A 19363-nucleotide genomic window follows, 5' to 3' on the forward strand; every position below is an offset into this window, starting at 1 on the left:
TATCTTAACATATTGAATGTTGTTATTATTATCATCCATTATCCATTGTGATGAAACAATATATATCAGCATTATATTTCACTGTGCATTTCAAAAATTCAAATAAATGTTTTTGGTATATGGTGGACATAAAGGAGTTAAAATTAGTTATAATGTTATTATATTTGAATATTACACTATGTCCTATGTAATAATAAGTAACTTTTTTAACAGAAACCAGAGTGCACAACAACATGCCAGCTTGTATGCCACTTGTTTGACCTGCCCCCTTTCAAAATAAAATCTCATAACTCACAGCTTTTGGATGGTGCACTTAACCCGCCCACTACATTTAATAGTATGATGATGAGAGCTGTGGATGCGGGACTAGTTGAGGGATGGCGTTAAGACATTTGACTCTATTAGGAGTTGTGCTTTGCAGATGAAGAAGGTTTTTTCTCGTGTTCTTCTTCTTCCACCACAGAGTGCGCAGCAGAATGGGTGCTCTCCCTGCGCGAAGGATATTATGGATGTGTGTTTTGATCTTCACTGGAATAACAGGAGTTTGGGGTAAATTCTCATTTTGTTCACTGGTGTTGTTTTCATGTTTTTGCCAAAAATATGTTGGAAAAGTTTTCATCTCTACTAAGACTCAACTTGTTTCTACCTGGATCGATTTATGCATGTCCTGGTAACATGTCCATTTAAAGGTGTAATGTTAATAGGACATGCTATTGTTCTGAAATTATTTTTCCTGCATTTGAGGAATAATTTTGCTCATTAAGACAGTGAGGGAATGCAACAAGATGCACCAGGTGTGTAGAATAAATTGTTTTAATCATATATCCAAAACCTGGTAACTTTTTTTTATTTTCTTAAACAAACTCTGTATGTTTAAATTGTTCTCTCTGGTGCCACATCCAAAAGTAGGAAGAAAAAAATGATGACTTGTTTATTTTAAATATAGGTAATAAGAGAATTCACAACTAAGTACAACAGATCAGCCCCCATATAAGGCGAACGTTTTAATTAAGGAATTGCTCTACTTTTTGGAAAAACTAACCCAGCATTTGGTTACAGGTTCAAACGTCTGCACCTCGAGAGGGGCCAGCACATGCAAGCAATGTCTGGCTGTGCACCCCAGCTGTGCGTGGTGCTTGCAGGAGGTGGGTTTCTTTTCCACTTCATCTCTTTCAGACCATGAGAATGCTGCCAGGTTGGGCTGGTGCTGGGTGGTACAGATCTCCTCATAGGCCACGTAATTTGGTTGAGAGGATTTACACTTATAACGTCACATAGGTTTAGGTGAAAATGAATGTCTTTCTAAAGTCAAAATGTACTTTATACACCTACTATTATAAACTGTTTGGGCTTTTTATTTGATTCCTGGCACTTTAGCCACAGTGACTAGACTTGTGTGACTGAATGCGGATACAGTCATATTTTCTGGTTCAAACTAATGAGTGCAATGATTTAATATTGTAAAACTCAGAGTCAACATACTAAACCTACTCAATGTTTTCTCAAGATTACTTCAGCCTGAGTACTCTGGTTTATTACTGAAACTTATTTATATTCATACACACTGGCTGAACCATCAGTGAGTGTTCAGATAGGATGGACATTTTAATTTAAGGCAGAATTTGCCTTTAAGTCCAAAGTTTGTTGGAGAGGTGTTGGAGTGCTTCTTCACTCCAGGAGATTGGTTTTATAGGCACATAATGTCCGGCTTTTTCGGGACTTGCCCTTTACAGTTTAGCCTTTAAATGAACACAATTAGCCCTTTTCTCTGAAGAGCTTCATAAAGATGAGAATTCTTTAAATAAATGACAATTTGATTCCATTTCTAACGCATTAAAGCCCTTCCAAGAAGTTGCTGGAAACTGCTTTTCTTTATGTAAAATATAAATGCCTCTTCTGCCAGGACTTCGGCCAGGGAGTTGCCAGTTCTTCCCGCTGTGATCTCAAGAGTAACCTGGTGGCAGCGGGCTGTGCTGCGTCAGCTCTGGAGTCTCCAACCAGCAAACTGCAGGTGCTTGAGGACCGGCCCCTCAGCAACAAGGCAGCGGGGGCCACGCAAGACGTCACCCAGATAAAGCCCCAGAAATTACACATCACCCTCAGGCCAGGTAGGGTTTACCATCTGAGTTTGTGGTTTTGGGATCTGACATACTGAAGTAGAGGTGTAGAGGGTAGTTACATACAATAGTTACAATAGAAGTTACTTGTAACATCAAGCAAATCTGTTTAAAAAAACAACATTTCTGTATCCCACTTCCAAGATGATGCTAAGCGTTTCACGGTGAAGGTGCGTCAGGTGGAGGACTACCCTGTGGATCTCTACTACCTCATGGATCTCTCCTACTCCATGAATGATGATCTCTTCCGCCTGAGAACACTGGGCAAAGGCCTGGCCGAGGCCATGAACCGCACCACCAGCAACCTCCGCATGGGCTTTGGGGCTTTTGTGGACAAGCCGCTCTCGCCTTACATGTACATCTCCCCCAAAGAGGCTGTAAAGAACCCCTGCTTCAGGTAAGAGATAAGGTTTAAAGAGCTTCATACAGTATTCGCACCCTCATGTATAATTCAATCATGTTAGACAAAACGTGAGCCTCCCTAACCTGTTTCATGTCTGTATATAAGTACCTAAATCAATCCAGATCTCTTTGTAATGGAACGTTTTTTTTAGTGGCTGCATGCTAACAATGTGTTACATTCCTAATAGGTGTTGGTTTCAGCAGTTGTTTATGTCTGCATGTGGGAAATAGCTTCATTATGCAGATGATGTAATTTTTGTGATGACATCTTTAAACACAGCGTTGCAAACACGCTCAGAGTCACAGCACTTGTTAAAGGCTTACAGCAGTTCCCTAGTGCTTGGTCAGCTCCTCTGAATCAACTGCGGGTGATCTGCCCGGAGAGTAGGAACGTCCCAAAGCAAACAGCCTGGACTCCAGCCGAAGGCTCCTCCGGGGTTGATTTGGTGGTTTAAGGTCTCTTGGGGTCATTTATTCTCCCACTTTACACACAGTCAGCCAAGCTCCAGCCTCCAGGAATGTTCGGATAAAAGATAAGATTGGAGTGTGAATTAAATGCGGAGAGAAAGACGGGTTTACTTTTTCACAAGATGTAAATCTTTGGGAAACCAACATCTGTTCAGAAAGGAAACATTTACTGATGAACAGGATAAAATACTAGAAAGTGTGTAGGGATGGCGTCGTTGGTCTGTGGGTCAGTCCACTTTTTGGTCTAGACTGAAATATCTTAACAACTATTACTATGAATTACCATGAAATTGTGTACAGACATTTATAGTCCCTAAGGATGACCCTTAACAACTTTGGCGATCCTCTGACTTTTCTTCCAGCGCTATGATGAAGTGAACATTTGAGGTTTTGAGTAAAATGTAAATATAAAATATCTATGACACTCAGCTGTACCTTATGTTAAGTGCTAATATGCAAAACCGTTATACAACCTGAAACAAGAGTTTTATGATCTGATCCGATATGGCTGCAGAATCTTGCGTCTTGTTTTTAAAGGTCATATTAGGAAGATTGACCAAATCAAAAACTGTAAAATAAAGACCTGTCCTGCTAAGATGTCACCTGGCACGTGACTTACAAATATGACACAAAAGAACCCTACAAAATTAAAAAGGAAAATTAAACTATTTATGTAGCTTCAATTTAAATATTGGACAGCTCTTGATGCTTTGTATTTTTTACAATGGTATAATAACAGACGTTTAGATGAATGAACAAGCTGCCAGCAGCTCTGCTCCACCATGATCACTTGATCTCTGTTTCATTGACAGCATCAACACCACCTGCCTGCCTCAGTTTGGCTACAAACACGTTCTGTCCCTGACGGAGGAGGTGGGCCGCTTCACAGAGGAAGTCAAGAAGCAGATGGTGTCCAGGAACCGAGATGCCCCGGAGGGAGGCTTTGATGCCATCATCCAGGCTGCTGTGTGCAAGGTGCAGAGACTCACATTCTCTGTTTTTGTTGTCACAGAAATGTCCGAAAGAAGAAGAGTTAGCTAATACAATTAAAACAGAAGTTAATCAGAAAGAGTTTCGCTGCTTTAGATAAGAATTCCTCAGCCAAAAGTTGAATTAAATAGTTTCAGCTTCCTTCCTTTTGCTGTTTCATGGTTTGATGGGATCCAGGAGGAGGTCGGCTGGCGCCCCGGTGCATCCCACCTTCTGATCTTCACTTCGGACGCTAAGACTCACGTGGCTCTGGATGGTCGTCTGGCGGGAATCGTGCAGCCCAACGACGGGCAGTGCCACCTCAATTCTGAAAATATGTACAGCATGTCTACCACCATGGTAAGTTTGTACCGGTAATGTGTGTTTGGTGCACGGACAGTATGAAAGAGAATCAGAGCCAATGAAACCCTTTGTTTAAATAAGTAAAGGAGCAAGTGCTGACCACAACGTCCGTTTTGGCCCCACAGGATTACCCATCATTAGCTCTGATTACAGAGAAGATGTCGGAGAACAACATCAACCTCATCTTTGCCGTCACCAACCCTGTGGTTCCTCTGTACCAGGTCAGAAGCTCACTGAGCACATCCAGCATTTTACTCTGTTCAAAAATGTAAACTAAGCAAACGTTTTTATACTGAAACTGAGAGGATGACATCTCCGACTTGGTAATCATCTCATATTGAACACACTGCAGTTTAAGTCCTCCAAACCTCACTGGTTTTAAACTGAGATTCTTGGATGCTGCATTGGAAGAATGGAAACTCAAAATTAATCACTTTAATAAGCTGATTAGACACAGCAAAGATACAAACTCAGATTTTCCTAAAATGCTAACACTATTACAACTAGAGAGAATAAGAGGAGGTATATTTATGAATATAGTCATTGTTCTTAAAGGAAAACGGGTGAAGAATTCAAGAACATTGGGTATGGCATGAGCTAGGGTGTGACACTTTGTGCTTTTTTAGGGCGTTTGCTTGTGACGGTTAACATTTGGTACAACTCTCACAACTATCTCATACCATGAAACCAATGCAGCCAGGGTGACCTAATGGACAAGTAACTGCTGCACGTGTTTCTGTGCTGCTCGCTGTTCCTTTGACCTCGGTAACAACGGAAAAAAAGTGTGAAAAATTGTTGACATTTTCCCACGAAGAGGCTTCTATCTATATTAAATCTATATTTTATTATCAGCAAACAAATGTTTTGAAGTAATAACAATTTTGGGGGAAATGTAGTCTATTTTACATGAATAGGGATTACATTTTGGACCTATTTAAAGGGGCATTGTATTTACAATATATGGGTGGATTTTATATATTTTTGTAACTCATGAAACATAAATTATTGTTAATCGTTTATTGGTAGTTTCCCTGACTCTGTAGGTTGACATCGGTCTTCCAAACTGTTGGTCTTTCTCTCTTACAGAACTACAGTGAGCTGATTCCTGGCACCACAGTAGGAACACTGTCCAACGACTCGGGCAATGTTATTCAGCTCATACTGAAGGCGTACGCTGTAAGTCTCACACACACACACACACACACACACACACACACACACACACACACACACACACACACACACACACACACACACACACACACACACACACACACACACACACACACACACACACACACACACACACTTTAGACTAGACAGTGTTTCAGAGAATGACATGTGTTTGCTGACACAAACCCACAGTGTCTGAGTCACACACTTGGTCTGGCCAAAGTATTTTTGTGGCTGAGGTGTGAAGCTGACCAAATGTGGGAGACTCCTGGCTGTTAATTGGATTGATTATGCAGAGAACAAGTGAATTACATGAAAAATGTATTTTAGCATTAATCCTGGCTGTTACTTTGATGTACATACTAACGTGTAAATGTGTGTACTTGTATGTTTGTATACCCAAATGAATGAATGGGCTTACATGTAATTAGAGCAGAAAATTTAATGGCATGCACACAGAGGTAAATTATTTGAAATTGAAAAAAAAAAAGTATTGAGACCTAACATTCGTTTATGGCCTCATGATGCACGCCTTCATACTCATCCTTCCATGTGTATGTGTTTCCCGCTGTTCCCTCATCGGTGTTACCAGAAAATCCGTTCCAAGGTGGAGCTGGAGCTTCAAGGCGTCCCGGAGGAGCTGTCCCTCTCCTTTAACGCCACCTGTCTGAATGGAGAGCTCATCCCTGGCGTCAAATCCTGCTCTGGGCTCAAGATAGGAGACACGGTCAGTCCAAGTCCCGCCCCTTTTTTGGCATGTAACCCCTTTCAAAGTGAGGTAAAGTCTACTTTTGACCCTCAAAACAGGTAATGGCATCACTTTGGAAATAAGTCATAAGCAGTTCAAACAATGATTGATTTTACCTTCATGATCTTTTTAATTTTAAGGATTTTCTTATTTTATTTAGGCCCCTAATTGTTTATCTAAGGACCCACATTAGTGTTGTGAACTGAACTGACCATGAGACTTCTCCCCCCCCCCTTACACTTGTTAAAACAATTTTAATAATTATATTATCAGAAGTATATAGCAAGAAGCGCTCTTCTCAACAAGACACTTCTAACACTGAGCTTTCAAGAATTATTTGCCTTTCATAAGAAAAATATTGGATGAGATAAATATATTTGTAACCAGTGGAGTATCTATGCTACAGGAAATTTCTAGTAATTTTCTCAACATCCTGTAAATTCAGATAAGGCAGATTGCTTCACAAGTAAAATGTAAATGAAACTATATTTTGTAAAATTACCTATTGGTTTTGCATTATGAAATAGGTGTAATAATGGAAACCCCTTGAGCAGATGCAATGCTTGTTTTTAAGCAATGCAGTAGGCTAAATGAATAACGGCATTTGCTGTTTCGACCCCAATGAACATGTCCTATCTCTTGTGTACATAATAATGTCTTGATTTCAAAAATAATATTAGTTAGTTCCATGTACTATTTTTTCACCTTCTTTATTTGCCTCTTTCCATTTCCTTTCTGGCTTCTATCTACATGGCTTTAAAGTTGGATTTTCCCCATTTCCTTGTGATTTCAAAGCAGATGATGGGAAAAAGTGGATCAGCACTGTCTCTGAGCTTGTCTTTCCTAAATTATGTTTTCTTGACCTTCCGTAATTTTTTTGCCAACTCTGCATAAAGAGTTCTCCTCGTTCCGTTTTCTATTTTTACATTTTTTCTTTATCACAGCTTCTTTGGCTCTAGTACTTGTTCTCTCCTCACTCCAGGTGACATTTTTTGGCCTCCACACATTTCTTTCTCTCTGCCTCAGCCCCTCTTATTCTTGCCATATATGGCTCTCTCTCCAGATGTAGTAACTGCCTACTTTTGGACATTTACCAGATTATGATGTAGCGCTCTATGAACAATTACTTTGACTAAATACATATGGAGGCATTCCCTGTGTCAGGTCTTTGTGCTTTTTTCACCGACAGTGATTAGATAATGCTTACCATTTGAGCAGCTGTTAAAGGAACAATAACAATACCATTAAAGTGCTGTTACATTTGATATAATCCACTATAAAGCAGGTTTTTCAAGACGTGGATGCAGATGAAAAACATTTTAAAAAGACAGGGCTCTAAACATGTTTGAAACAAATACTTTTCTCACCCAAAATGTACCATTTTACAATTTCAACTCCCTCCTCTCGTCCAGGTCTCTTTCAGCGTGGAGGCCAGAGCTCGAGGTTGCCCTAAACAGAAGAAGAAAACCTTCATCATAAAGCCTGTGGGCTTCAAGGACTCCCTCTCCGTCACCGTCAACTTTGAGTGCGACTGCAAGTGCCAGACCAAAACCCAGCTCAATAGCCCCAAATGTAACCAAGGCAACGGCACTTACGAGTGTGGCATCTGCCTGTGCCACCCGGGTCGCTTAGGGCCTCACTGCGAGTGTGCCGAGGGTGATTACAACCCCACAGAGCAGGACCGCTGCAGCGGACCGGCGGGCTCTGGAGGACCTCAGTCTGCCATCTGCAGCGGCCGTGGTGACTGTGTGTGCGGCCAGTGTGTGTGCCACAGCAGTGATTTCGGAAAAATCTGGGGAAAGCTGTGTGAGTGTGATGACTTCAACTGCCTGCGCTACAAGGGGGAACTGTGCTCAGGTAAGATCTTATGAGCTTCTTTTATAATTAACTCGCCTGAGCATCTTAAGTAGATTGATAGGGCTGAAAAATTAAGAGGATTAGACAGTTGACAGTAATTGAATGGCAAACTAGGGCGGAAACTAATAATAATTGTCATTTTTGATCAATCAGCCGTTTTTGATTAATTAAATAGTTTTGTCTATAAAATGTTAGAAATAGTGAAAACGGACATTTCAATCAAGAATCCAAGAAATCTTCAAATGTCTTGTTTTGTCCAACCAACAGTCTCAAACTCAAAGATATTGCTGCTTTCTCTGTCTTATATCATTGTACATTTTATATACATATGTGCTGTGGACTGTTGTTTGGACTGAACAAGGAAATGGAAAACATAACATAATTATCTGATCCAAAACTTGTGATGAAATTGACTTTTTAAAGGAATAGTGCAACATTCTGGAATCACAGTCAAACATGCTGGAGCCAACGGATGATTAGCTTAGCTCATCATTATGACTGTAGACAGGGTAAACAGACAGCATGGCTCTGGCTAAAGGTACACAATCTGCCTGTAACACCTCTTAAACACGCGTTTAACACATTATATCTTGTTTATTTAATCTACACAAAAACAAGAAGCAAAAAAAAAAATTGGGGAGGGGAGGTTATGTGCTAGTCTATTGTTTTGACCAGGTGCAGTGACTTCTTGGTGTTTCCCCGTTAAGATAAGTTAAGCTAAGTTAAGTAAACTAACCTGCTCCTTGGTGTATATTCAAATTTAACAGACCGACATGAGGGTGGTATTGATCTTCTCATCTCACTCTTTGCAAGAAAGCCAATAAGCGTATTTCCAAAAATGTTTAACTATGCCATTAACATTTTTACAAAGCACACAACGCAATATGGGTGTAATTGAAACGTGATAGAGGTGGCCCACTGACTGGCATGAACATTGTGTGTGTCCGTGATGGAGTTTCAGAGAATGTGTGCACCGCTGCCGTCGGGGTAGGCAGTCAACCTTTACAACACTAACTTGCCACCCACCTCATCTGGGATGTATTACATACAATAACAACCCCTCTCTGCCTGGGACATGGGCTCCATCCACAATAAACATAGTGTGTGTGCTACGTGTGTGAGTGTAAGCTCAGGTTGTATGTTTGATTCAGCCAGGCAGAGCTTTTGTTTGAGTATGACAGGATTCATGCACAAAATAAATATTTTTTAAGTTTGACGGTAGCTCTCAGAGCGGTCGGAGAGGACTCTAACTTTTCCAAAAGTTTCTCTGTCGCGGTTTTGCTTTTTAAACAGTGGGAATGAGTTTGTGTTTAGTAATTGTGCCTCTTGGCCTCATTTTCCTCCTCTTTGCTTTTCAAAAGACACTGTATATCATCAAGTCATACCACATGATGTTACCCTAAGGATGTTTGTCACTGAGATTTTACGACGACTTTTCACTTTGGGATTGTTTGTGTAATGTAGGCGTTAGACCATACTGTCAGTTTTCTTTCTAATAATAGTTCATTTGCTTTCATTACTGAAAGTTAAAAGTTCAACGGTTATTGCAATGAATCCCACCAATAATGTAGGTATAAAGTTCTACATTTTAGGAAATATACTTATTTGCTTTCTTACAGGGAGTTAGATTAGAAGATCTACTCACCTGTCATATGAGTCTTTTAATTTCTGTATATATTTTTTCTTTAAAGGTCAATGATTCAATTTCCTGACCGATAAATATTAATTTCTATTGTGAGCTGCCGGTTAGCTTAATTTAGCATTTAGGCTTTAAACGGAAGGAAACATGTAGCCTTTAAACCTCATAAATGAACATTATATCTTTGTCCATAAAAAAACCCAAAAAACAAAGCTGTTTCCCTGTTTAGAGTCTTTATGCTAATATAAGCTAACAGGATGCTTTATGCAGGTGGCTTCATCTTTAAACCTGGTATTGTTCTTCTCATCTTACTCTCAGAAAGAAACAGAATAAGTGTACTTCTCTAAATGTCAAACTACTATTGCAAAGATGGCAGGATGTAAGTGTCGGAGGAAGACATGAGACACAAAGAAAAGAAGAAAAAGGACAAAAAGAACATCATGGAGTCAAAATGAACAGACCTCTCTCTCATTGATGCAACGCCTCTTAGTTACTTATTAATAAGTTAAATACATGAGATGGCATTGCTATTACTCAGTGGATGTTTGATATTTGTTAAATGCATACGTTTTGGGACATATTGCCTCGATTCATCACATCATCAGATCTCATATATCACTCAAACCCCCCCTGTGCTGCTCTCATACAGAAATGTTTTTGCTGTATTCCCCAAAGCCCCTAGATTAACATGAAAATACCTTACTGCTTACTCATTGGCCGGTGTGGTGTAATAGGGCTAAAAATAAATCCCATGTTTGGTCAGAAACGGGCCAAGTGGGAGAGAACTGTAAATGTTCTGTGTGTAAAACATGGTCTGCTTTTGTCTTGAAATACCTTTTTCGGTCTGTGGACCATGGTCAATGTGCTTCCCCCACAGAATAGTCTAATTAAAAGGTAGAGGTACTGTGGTTAAGTGGTAATGGCAGTTTGCTCATGGATCATCCTTTTTTCAGTCAGACTGTTCCAAGCAGCTTCCTGTCTCATTGTTTATCTGAGCTTTGTTTTGCAGTGATAGGCCACAATGTTTTCTGCATTGTCACTCTCTTGCATGCACACATCACACGTACGAGGAAAAACAACAAACCGATGCACACAAATACACACACACAATGAATCTTGCAGCCAAATATAAACGCCTCCCAGACACCACACGCACACAATGAACACTTGCAGAAACATGACTTACAACTTCTGTTTACCAGTGTTTGGGATCGAGTTCAAGTGCTCCAGACTTATAGAGCTACCAAATGTCTAAGCAGGACATAAAATTCACTTTTTGAATTTGGAATGGATGAGGGAACATTGTTATTGTGTGGATGAAAACCTGGTACTGCGAATGTAAGTTCAATTTTTCAATTGGAGTCCAGCATGGATTTTGAAATAAGGGTTTAAAGGCAAAGCAAGGGTAGATATTGCTCAAGATACAGAGGAACCATGTCATTTCTGAAAGAAAGTTAAAACACATCATCACAAACAGGAAAAACTTATCTACGTATGACACAGGCTTGTGGTATATTTACTCATAAGCCTTTAACAAGTCACAGCCAGGAATTAAAAACTCATAATGACCAACCACTTAGTGTTCAAAACCACAAAACTTTTTTTTAATTCTAGTGTAGTTCCCAAAATTACCTAAGATGCCCTGTGGGACAGGCTGTATTTTAAAAAAGATGTATCAAATGGTGCATAAAATGTATATTTTATGGAATGACAAAGCCATAAACACATGGGACTCATGTTACCCTATCAAACATAGGTTGTTTAAAACAAATGATGCACAAAAACTGAAATTGAAATCATGTCTTTAGCAATCAAGCACTTAACACTCCCTCCCTTTTCCTCCCTCTTTCCCAACTCCAACCACACCCTTGTTTTCACACAAAATTACACTTGTTTATACACTTCCTCTTTCGCTGTTTTACTCCATATGCCACCCTCCTGTGTGTGAAAATAGAAATTAAAAAAACAGTAAACAATGTTACAGTAGCTCATCTATCCTTTCTTCCTTCCTTCCTAGGCCACGGGGAATGTAACTGTGGCTTCTGCCAGTGTGCACCAGATTGGCAGGGTGAGAACTGTAACTGCTCCAGACGCACTGACACCTGTATGTCCAACCTGGGCTTGTTGTGCAGCGGGAGGGGCCAGTGTTTGTGCGGGGCCTGTGAGTGCACCCAGCCCGGTGCCTACGGAGTCACATGTGACAAGTGCCCCACCTGCCCGGACGCCTGCACCATGAAGAAGTGGGTCTGAACACATAGTTAGAATGTTTCGGTGTCCAGAAAGCTGTTTTTAAATGAGCTGATGGACTGATGTATGTTTTTCTTCTAAAAGGGAGTGTGTGGAGTGTAAACACTTCAAGAGGGGCAAGCTGTTTGATGACAACACGTGCTCTCGAATCTGCAAGGATGAGATTGTGCTTGTGGATGATATAGGTGAGAAAAACAACATTTCTCTAATAAAACACCTTTATAAAATAGTAACTAATGGCATTATTAATGGTGAACAAAATATTTACCAATGCTCTTTAAATTCATGAGAAGACATGTTTGATGAGAACAGATTTTTGGTTGCCGAGGTGGGGAATCAGTTGCCATCATGTCTGCGGTTACAAACTAATAAGTTTTAAATAAGGGTCATGAGGTTTTACGTTTTTAATAAATGGATTAGGGTCCAGATGCTCTGCAAACCTTTCCTAGAAGAAGTGTAGAGATGTAGCTTTTGTTGAATAGCGGCAACTGACGCAACTTACAGGATAATGCTGAATGCTAAAGGATAGTGTAACAGAAGCACAAGAAAAGTTACAAATTTAGCTAACTGACTCAGTAATGTCAGTTACGTAGCAATGTCTACATAATATTTTTTAACGTGAGCTAACTTTGGCCACCATGAGCTGATTCAGGTAAGTCTTTAGAAGCAGGACCGCTGACTGTATAGAATGTGTTTTATTGCTTTTAAGTTTGACTTTTCGTACACGAGAAAGAATGTTTTTCTTATTTAAAAAATGACATAGTCTCTCATTTGTAAACTAGCTAAAAAGTAAAAACAAAAGTCATCATACTGGAGGAGAATGAAAACGAGGAAGAGAGGGTTTTCACAAACCTGGCAACTTAAAGATTGTTTTCATTGGTGGCTTATAATATATATCTATGAAGCAGAAGTAAATGATGCATTAATCAATAGTTCAGACTTAATAATAATCTTTATAAAGGGTGTCTTATTAGCAAGGGAATTTATATCTCCAGAAAATGCCTTTTGAATGATATTGTGAATGAAAAAGTTTTCAAAGTGAATTTACAAAGTTTCTTTTCTGAAACACGACCAAAAACATCTGTGTTGTGCTGCTTTTGAAAGATTTTGTCTTGGCTAACTGAGAAACCACTCTCTCTCAATTTCCCATGCAGTGCTTCATGATAAAAATGCTGTGAACTGCACTTACAAAGATGAGGATGATTGCGTGGAGCGTTTCCAGTACTATGAGGACTCCAGTGGCAAGTCCATCTTGTTTGTGGTCAAAGAGCCCGGTAAGACAGGAACATACTGTACATGCATACCTGACCTAACAAGCACATATTTAAAGCTGCACTAATCAATATTTTTGCTTTTATAATGTATAATCCCTTATAACCAAATGGCAAACAGTCAAAGTAACAACCAGCTGGTGAGCTGTGTGGATTGTTTAGCAACTGCAGTAGAGAGGGAGATATTTGCCCTCAGGAGTTAGTGAGGACCAAACCCAGAGCTAAAAGGAGAGAATATTGGATTTGTTTGGTGGCTATGAACACCACTCCTTACATATCAATGATGTGTTTACATGTTGTTCCACTTCCCCGAAGTGCCAAAAAAAACGATGAATACTGCTCTGAGGACAGTAACTTAATAATATGGTTAAGTTTATATGTGGAAATAGATGAGGGTTGCCACAATGACAGATGGACATTAAACTAAAGTACCGGACAGGTAAAATCTACAACCACAAATGCATCTCCTTTCAGCCAAACAAGCAAACTTCCTTGATTTATGAAATCAGTGTTTTTTTTCTTCACCCAAATATAAGTTGTCACTTCCCTGCTGCCTGCCCTTCATCTGCTTGTTAAGTGGCCAACTAGAAAGAGTGTGGGGCGGTAAAACAGCCTTTAATGACCACCAGTGCCCGCAGAGAAAGTCTGCCCCAGGGTCTGCCTTTAATGAATGTGTGTGTTTAATTTAGGCACAACTGGGTAGCAGAGAAGTACACCAAAATTTGCCTTGAACACAGTGCACCCCACTGTGTCAAAGAGGGTCGTAAACAGCTGCCCAGCTCCTCTTGGAACGCGCTGACTCTTCATATCCTCTAGAGGAAATCATGAGAGGGAGAGAAAGGAGACTAAGTAAGCAGAAGAAACGGATAAAGAATTTTAAAGGAAACATAAAGTTGTGTGAAAAAGGAGAACAAGAAGCGAGGAGGCGAAGATGGGAAACAAATACCCTCCAAAGTTGACTAAGCCTTTTATTTTTATTTAGGAGTTATTTATAATGTTACAGAAATAATATTGTAGCACCAACCTGACATGATTTACATACAAACCAAAATGGTGGCGGCTTTAGGGATCAAAAGGGTCAGTTGAGGAGCAGGAAATAGAGGAATAAGGAGAGAGGAAGAGGAGTAAAGCTTTGATGTCAGCTGTAAAAGTTCCCCTTGGTTGCCCCATTACGTTACCCAACACTGCTATGCACATATGTATGTACTAGAGGGATCACACACAGACATGTGGTTAGACATACAAACAAACATGCACTCTGGCAGACAAACAAGCCAGTCATATTTGGACCAGATGTAACTAGAAGTGTAAAGACATTTTTGGAAACAATAAGGAACCTGAATTGCTTTCATGTGAACACAAAAATGTATTACTAACTGTGCAACAATCAAAATGAAAACAGCTATAATGAATAGTTCTATATTAACAAAGGATCAGAAGAATACTTTTATGTGAAAGAGAATTATCACTTCTCTATACAGAGTTTAATAGCAACTGTGAGACAGCCCACAATCAATTAAACGTTGATAATATGCCAGCTTGTTTCTGCTGCCCCCTAGTGGCCGAAATATCAATCATTGCAGTCCAGAAATTTTAAAATTGTTTAATTGATGAAGATCTTAATGCTCTGCTAATCTGTTTCATCAGGGCTGTGTTGGTGTGGTTTGATCAGATTTAATTGATAATGGTCTGGCAACATTAGCACACATATTTTGACTCAAATATTGCTAACTTCTGGAAAACTAGGATCCAAACCAAGTGTTGAGATGATAATGTGGCTTGTGTCCTCTAAAAAGTCTATTTAAACGAGATGTTTGGGACTCAAAATAAAGAAGGATTCAGCAGTGTATGGCCTACCACTCCCCTAGGTTTATTACAAAAAATGTTGGGTGATTAATTGAGGAGAAAGTTTTCCCGGATGAGCTAATGATGGGAAAAATGACGAAGGAGGGCACAACAAGTAACGTCTCATTCCAGTCTTGTGTAGGAAGACTTCATGCTGTCAGTCAGCTATTGTACAGCCTTCTTGCAACTCTGCAAATCAAACTCCTATTAAGTTTTGCCAGACCAAAATGAGGGAAGGGAGATTTGTGGCCTGGTTGTGTGAGGTTAGCATTTTCCACTTCAGCCCATCCTCCTCTGTTCTTTGGTTTTTAAAGGACCATTGCCTTCTGCTAACTAGTGTTCTCCTTCCCCTATTCTCTGGCTTCACTTGCAGATCTGATAACCTTAAAAAAGAGTGTTATTTGTGCTAAAAGGAACCACATCTTCCGCTTTTATTCCATACACCTAGGATACCAGCCTTATGAAATCATACTTCCTATGGCCTGGCTCCTGGCTTAACTTATATGTGCACTTTACACATTCCTTTATCTCTTCTTCTTTCCAACCAGACTGCCCCAAGGGTCCAGACATTTTAGTCTTGCTCCTTTCGGTGGCAGGAGCCATCTTGTTCCTCGGCTTGGCGGCTCTGCTTATCTGGAAACTTCTGGTCACCATCCACGACAGACGGGAGTTCGCCAAATTTGAGGAAGAACGTGCTCGAGCCAAATGGGACACGGTCAGTGAATATAGCATGAGGCGGCATGTGCGTGTAAATTATATGATGTGCTGTTTGCTCAACAATAAGATAGATATCAAGGTATGCAGTCAACGTTCATTTAGATTTAAATGAAAAAATATTGCACTGAGATTTTGTTGGGGGCAAAAAACACTTTCTTGGACTCGTTTATGAAACATGGAATGGCATCCTCCCATACACACACAATCATCTCTGCATCCTCACACAAACACACACTAACACACAAAAGGCCACACACACAGTCTCTCGTGCTAGTTTTCTGGAGATGTTTTTTATTATTTTCTGGCATGCTGTTTCTCACAGCAGAACAAAAGACAGCCAGGGGAAGGGCTGGGTTTAAATTAGCCAACGCTAATAACATTTTACTGGTAACAGGCCTCTTTGTGGCATCAAAAACACCTAAATCCCATAGACCTGAAATTAAAGAAACATAGTAGTTTTAAGATGCTCACCGAGTAACGGAATTGACAACTTAAATCACACACTCAAGTTAATATACGTGTCTGATATATGTGTCTAAAATAGTTGTCATGTTTAGGAGTTGCTATTGTTTTAACTTTTCTTTTCTTTTATGCAATTCCCTAAAGGGACCTTTAAAGTGCCTTTTTATGATTTTCCTTGAATCCCGAACGACATGAAGGAAAGCATCTCTAATTTATTTTGTGTCTGTGAAACTCACCTTAACTTACTGTATGTTTCTTTATGTGTATTTGACTAACAGGGACACAACCCTCTCTATAGAGGAGCCACATCTACCTTCACAAACATCACATACAGAGGAAAAGACTGATGCTACTGAACTGAACGTGGATGAAGAATAATGGACCTTTACTGTCCTTTTGGGGAAGGTTACGAATCATGTGCAGGCCTCTACTGTCACAAGACAATAATGAATAATTATTTGTGTTTGTAAATATGTAGAAATGATTCTGAGGATACATTTTTATCAGGGATTTGTCATGAACACCCATTTATACTACACTGATAAATAAGATTTTGTTTTGATTTGTGTGGATGACAAAAAATGATTGTGTTGTGCAGATTTACCCAAATCACCCAAAAAAAACATATTTACATATGTACCCCTACCAGCCATGTATATAGCTTTATTGTATTTGCCCATATAAGGAAAAATATTCAGAGCCCCCAAAGTGTGGAAAGATATATATTGTTTAACAATAATGTCTCTTTTCAGTTGCCAAATATCTGGATATCTCCCGGACATTACTGTGGACCGGTTGTTTATTTAAATTTTTACTATTAACTTTAACTATTTGCAACAAGATCTAAAGATCACTCTGAATATCTGGTCCAGAGAAAGATTAAACCAAAGCTATCCACATGACTGGATACCACTGAGGCTTAGTAGGAAAATATATTTTAAAAAGTCATGTGGTTGAACTAATCCTTGAAGTCAAAAGAAGAAGAACAAAAGGGCAGATTATGTTACACAAAACAATCTTCTTTTCCTGATCACAATGGAAACGGGATGTCCTGTTTGTGGTACTCAGTGGGAATATGGCAACATAAGCTGTCTTTAATTCAGTCAAGTGCCTTGTTGAAGATACGGTGTGGTTTGGAGTAAACCGTTAATTTACTAAAATGGGTGAAGTTTCTTGTGTGGACTCTGAGAGATGGGTGTTCTCTCCCATGTGTTTCCTAAAATACAAATATGTCATCTTCAAGTTCTTATGTGGTGAACTGTACAAGCACATAAGGTGCCCAGTTTTGAGAATACAATAGCATGGATAAAACTTATTGAAACATATTATATCTCAAGACAAGATTTTTCAAATTTATAACCAATTCAATGATTTTAAATTATACATTCCATTACAGGATTTGGAGATGAAGCTAAAACTAATTATGAACACATGTTTAAAATGATTACAGTTAGATCTGTCACTATTAAATTATTGTGCTGCTTCACCATGACTCACCTGAGTGTACTTTTTGTCTGCAATGCTCTGCTTCCATCTCCTGGGCTTGAACTGCAAGTAAAGCTGGCTACTGGTCGTTGTGCAAAGAGACGCTCATCTTCAGTTGACCAGATGTAGATCTGAGATGAATTATATCTCGTAGGCTACACGGAGTTAAGTGGGCTATTTGCAGATTTGCAGAATTAATTATATTGGATCCAAGCAGTGCAGGCAAAAATGCACACTGACAGTAATACAGTTACTAAATAGTTTAAAACCCCCAGAGAGCAGCCAGTATTCTTATACTACCTAGTAGTATTGATGAAACAATTCAGGAAAATGCAACATATTTGCAAACTTAAAGATTGATGGAGCAGGCCTAGTTTTCCTGGCAAAACAAGTTAAAAATAATTATGCAATTTTATTCTACAAGACAGGTGATCCATGTAGCTTAATAATGTTTGACCTAATTGATGGTGTAGTCTATTTTTGTTGTGAAAATGCCCCCCAAAAATGTGACAAATCACCACTAATGAACCCTGGAGTTTTTGGGGCCCCTGGGGCTCTGGGGCCCCTGACAGTTGCTTGTTGGATTACCAGCCATGTAATGGTGATTCTGACCTGAGCAGTTTACATTATCTGTTAAACTCATGGGAAGCATCATATAAATGTCTCCCTGGAGCCCTTTGCGGTCTTGCTGCAGGGTTTAAATGATCTTTAATTAAAGAATGGACTCTTAACATGGTGGTGGAACTTCTCCTCCTGGTGTAAACGTTACATCACTCTTTAATGATAATAGAAAAGTGAAGGGAAAACATTTATTTCTACAATCAACACTTGAATGATGAAGGCACTTGCAAATGACAAGGTGGTACAAAATGTAAACCATACTTTGGTGTTTCATTTTTTACCTCTTTACTTAAGATTTCATTAAACGTTTTTTTTTTTCTTTTTACAAAAAGTACCAAAACACTGGCAACAAGGAAGATCTTGGGTAGATAATAATGAGAATGAATATGAAACAAAATTTAAATCATACCCCCTAAACTAAAAAGCAATCTGGTTTGAATTGAAATCAAACACTTTTACAAAGCTTGTTTACAAGACATTTATCTATAGAGGGAACCATAAAGTGCATCTTTGGATGGATGGGGGAAAACAACACTGAATGGAAATGCTTTTGACTCTTTCAGTCCAAAAAGGTAGATAAAATTTAAATCATACCCCCTAAACTAAAAAAGAAATCTGGTTTGAATTGAAATCAAACACTTTTACAAAGCTTGTTTACAAGACATTTATCTATAGAGGGAACCATAAAGTGCATCTTTGGATGGATGGGGAAAAACAACACTGAATGGAAATGCTTTTGACTCTTTCAGTCCAAAAAGGTAGATAATAATGAGAATAAATATGAAACAAAATTTAAATCATACCCCCTAAACTAAAAAAGAAATCTGGTTTGAATTGAAATCAAACACTTTTACAAAGCTTGTTTACAAGACATTTATCTATAGAGGGAACCATAAAGTGCATCTTTATGGATGGATGGGGGAAAACAACACTGAATGGAAATGCTTTTGACTCTTTCAGTCCATAATGAATTCATAAA

General features: G+C 39.2%; 1 protein-coding gene across 1 annotated transcript; it reads left to right on the forward strand.

The window, feature by feature from the left end:
* The first annotated feature begins 473 nt into the window (after positions 1-473).
* Positions 474-17713, forward strand: itgb3b (integrin beta 3b). The gene is made up of 15 exons (XM_054598543.1): positions 474-549; positions 1060-1145; positions 1904-2108; positions 2262-2514; positions 3800-3962; positions 4155-4316; positions 4445-4540; positions 5406-5495; positions 6085-6219; positions 7653-8097; positions 11754-11976; positions 12068-12168; positions 13138-13257; positions 15648-15814; positions 16557-17713. Exons 1-15 carry the CDS (start codon positions 477-479, stop codon positions 16623-16625), a joined length of 2388 nt encoding a protein of 795 aa, XP_054454518.1. The 5' UTR covers positions 474-476; the 3' UTR covers positions 16626-17713.
* The last annotated feature ends 1650 nt before the right edge of the window (positions 17714-19363 follow it).

Source organism: Anoplopoma fimbria, chromosome 5 (genome assembly GCF_027596085.1).
Source record: "Anoplopoma fimbria isolate UVic2021 breed Golden Eagle Sablefish chromosome 5, Afim_UVic_2022, whole genome shotgun sequence".
NCBI classification, from domain to species: Eukaryota; Metazoa; Chordata; class Actinopteri; order Perciformes; family Anoplopomatidae; genus Anoplopoma; species Anoplopoma fimbria.

Coding starts and splice junctions, on each gene's coding strand:
- itgb3b (XM_054598543.1), top strand. CDS start 477: ATGGGTGCTCTCCCTGCGCGAAGGATATTATGGATGTGTGTTTTGATC. Junction 550..1,059: donor TGGAATAACAGGAGTTTGGG/GTAAATTCTCAT, acceptor ATTTGGTTACAG/GTTCAAACGTCTGCACCTCG. Junction 6,220..7,652: donor GGCTCAAGATAGGAGACACG/GTCAGTCCAAGT, acceptor CCTCTCGTCCAG/GTCTCTTTCAGCGTGGAGGC.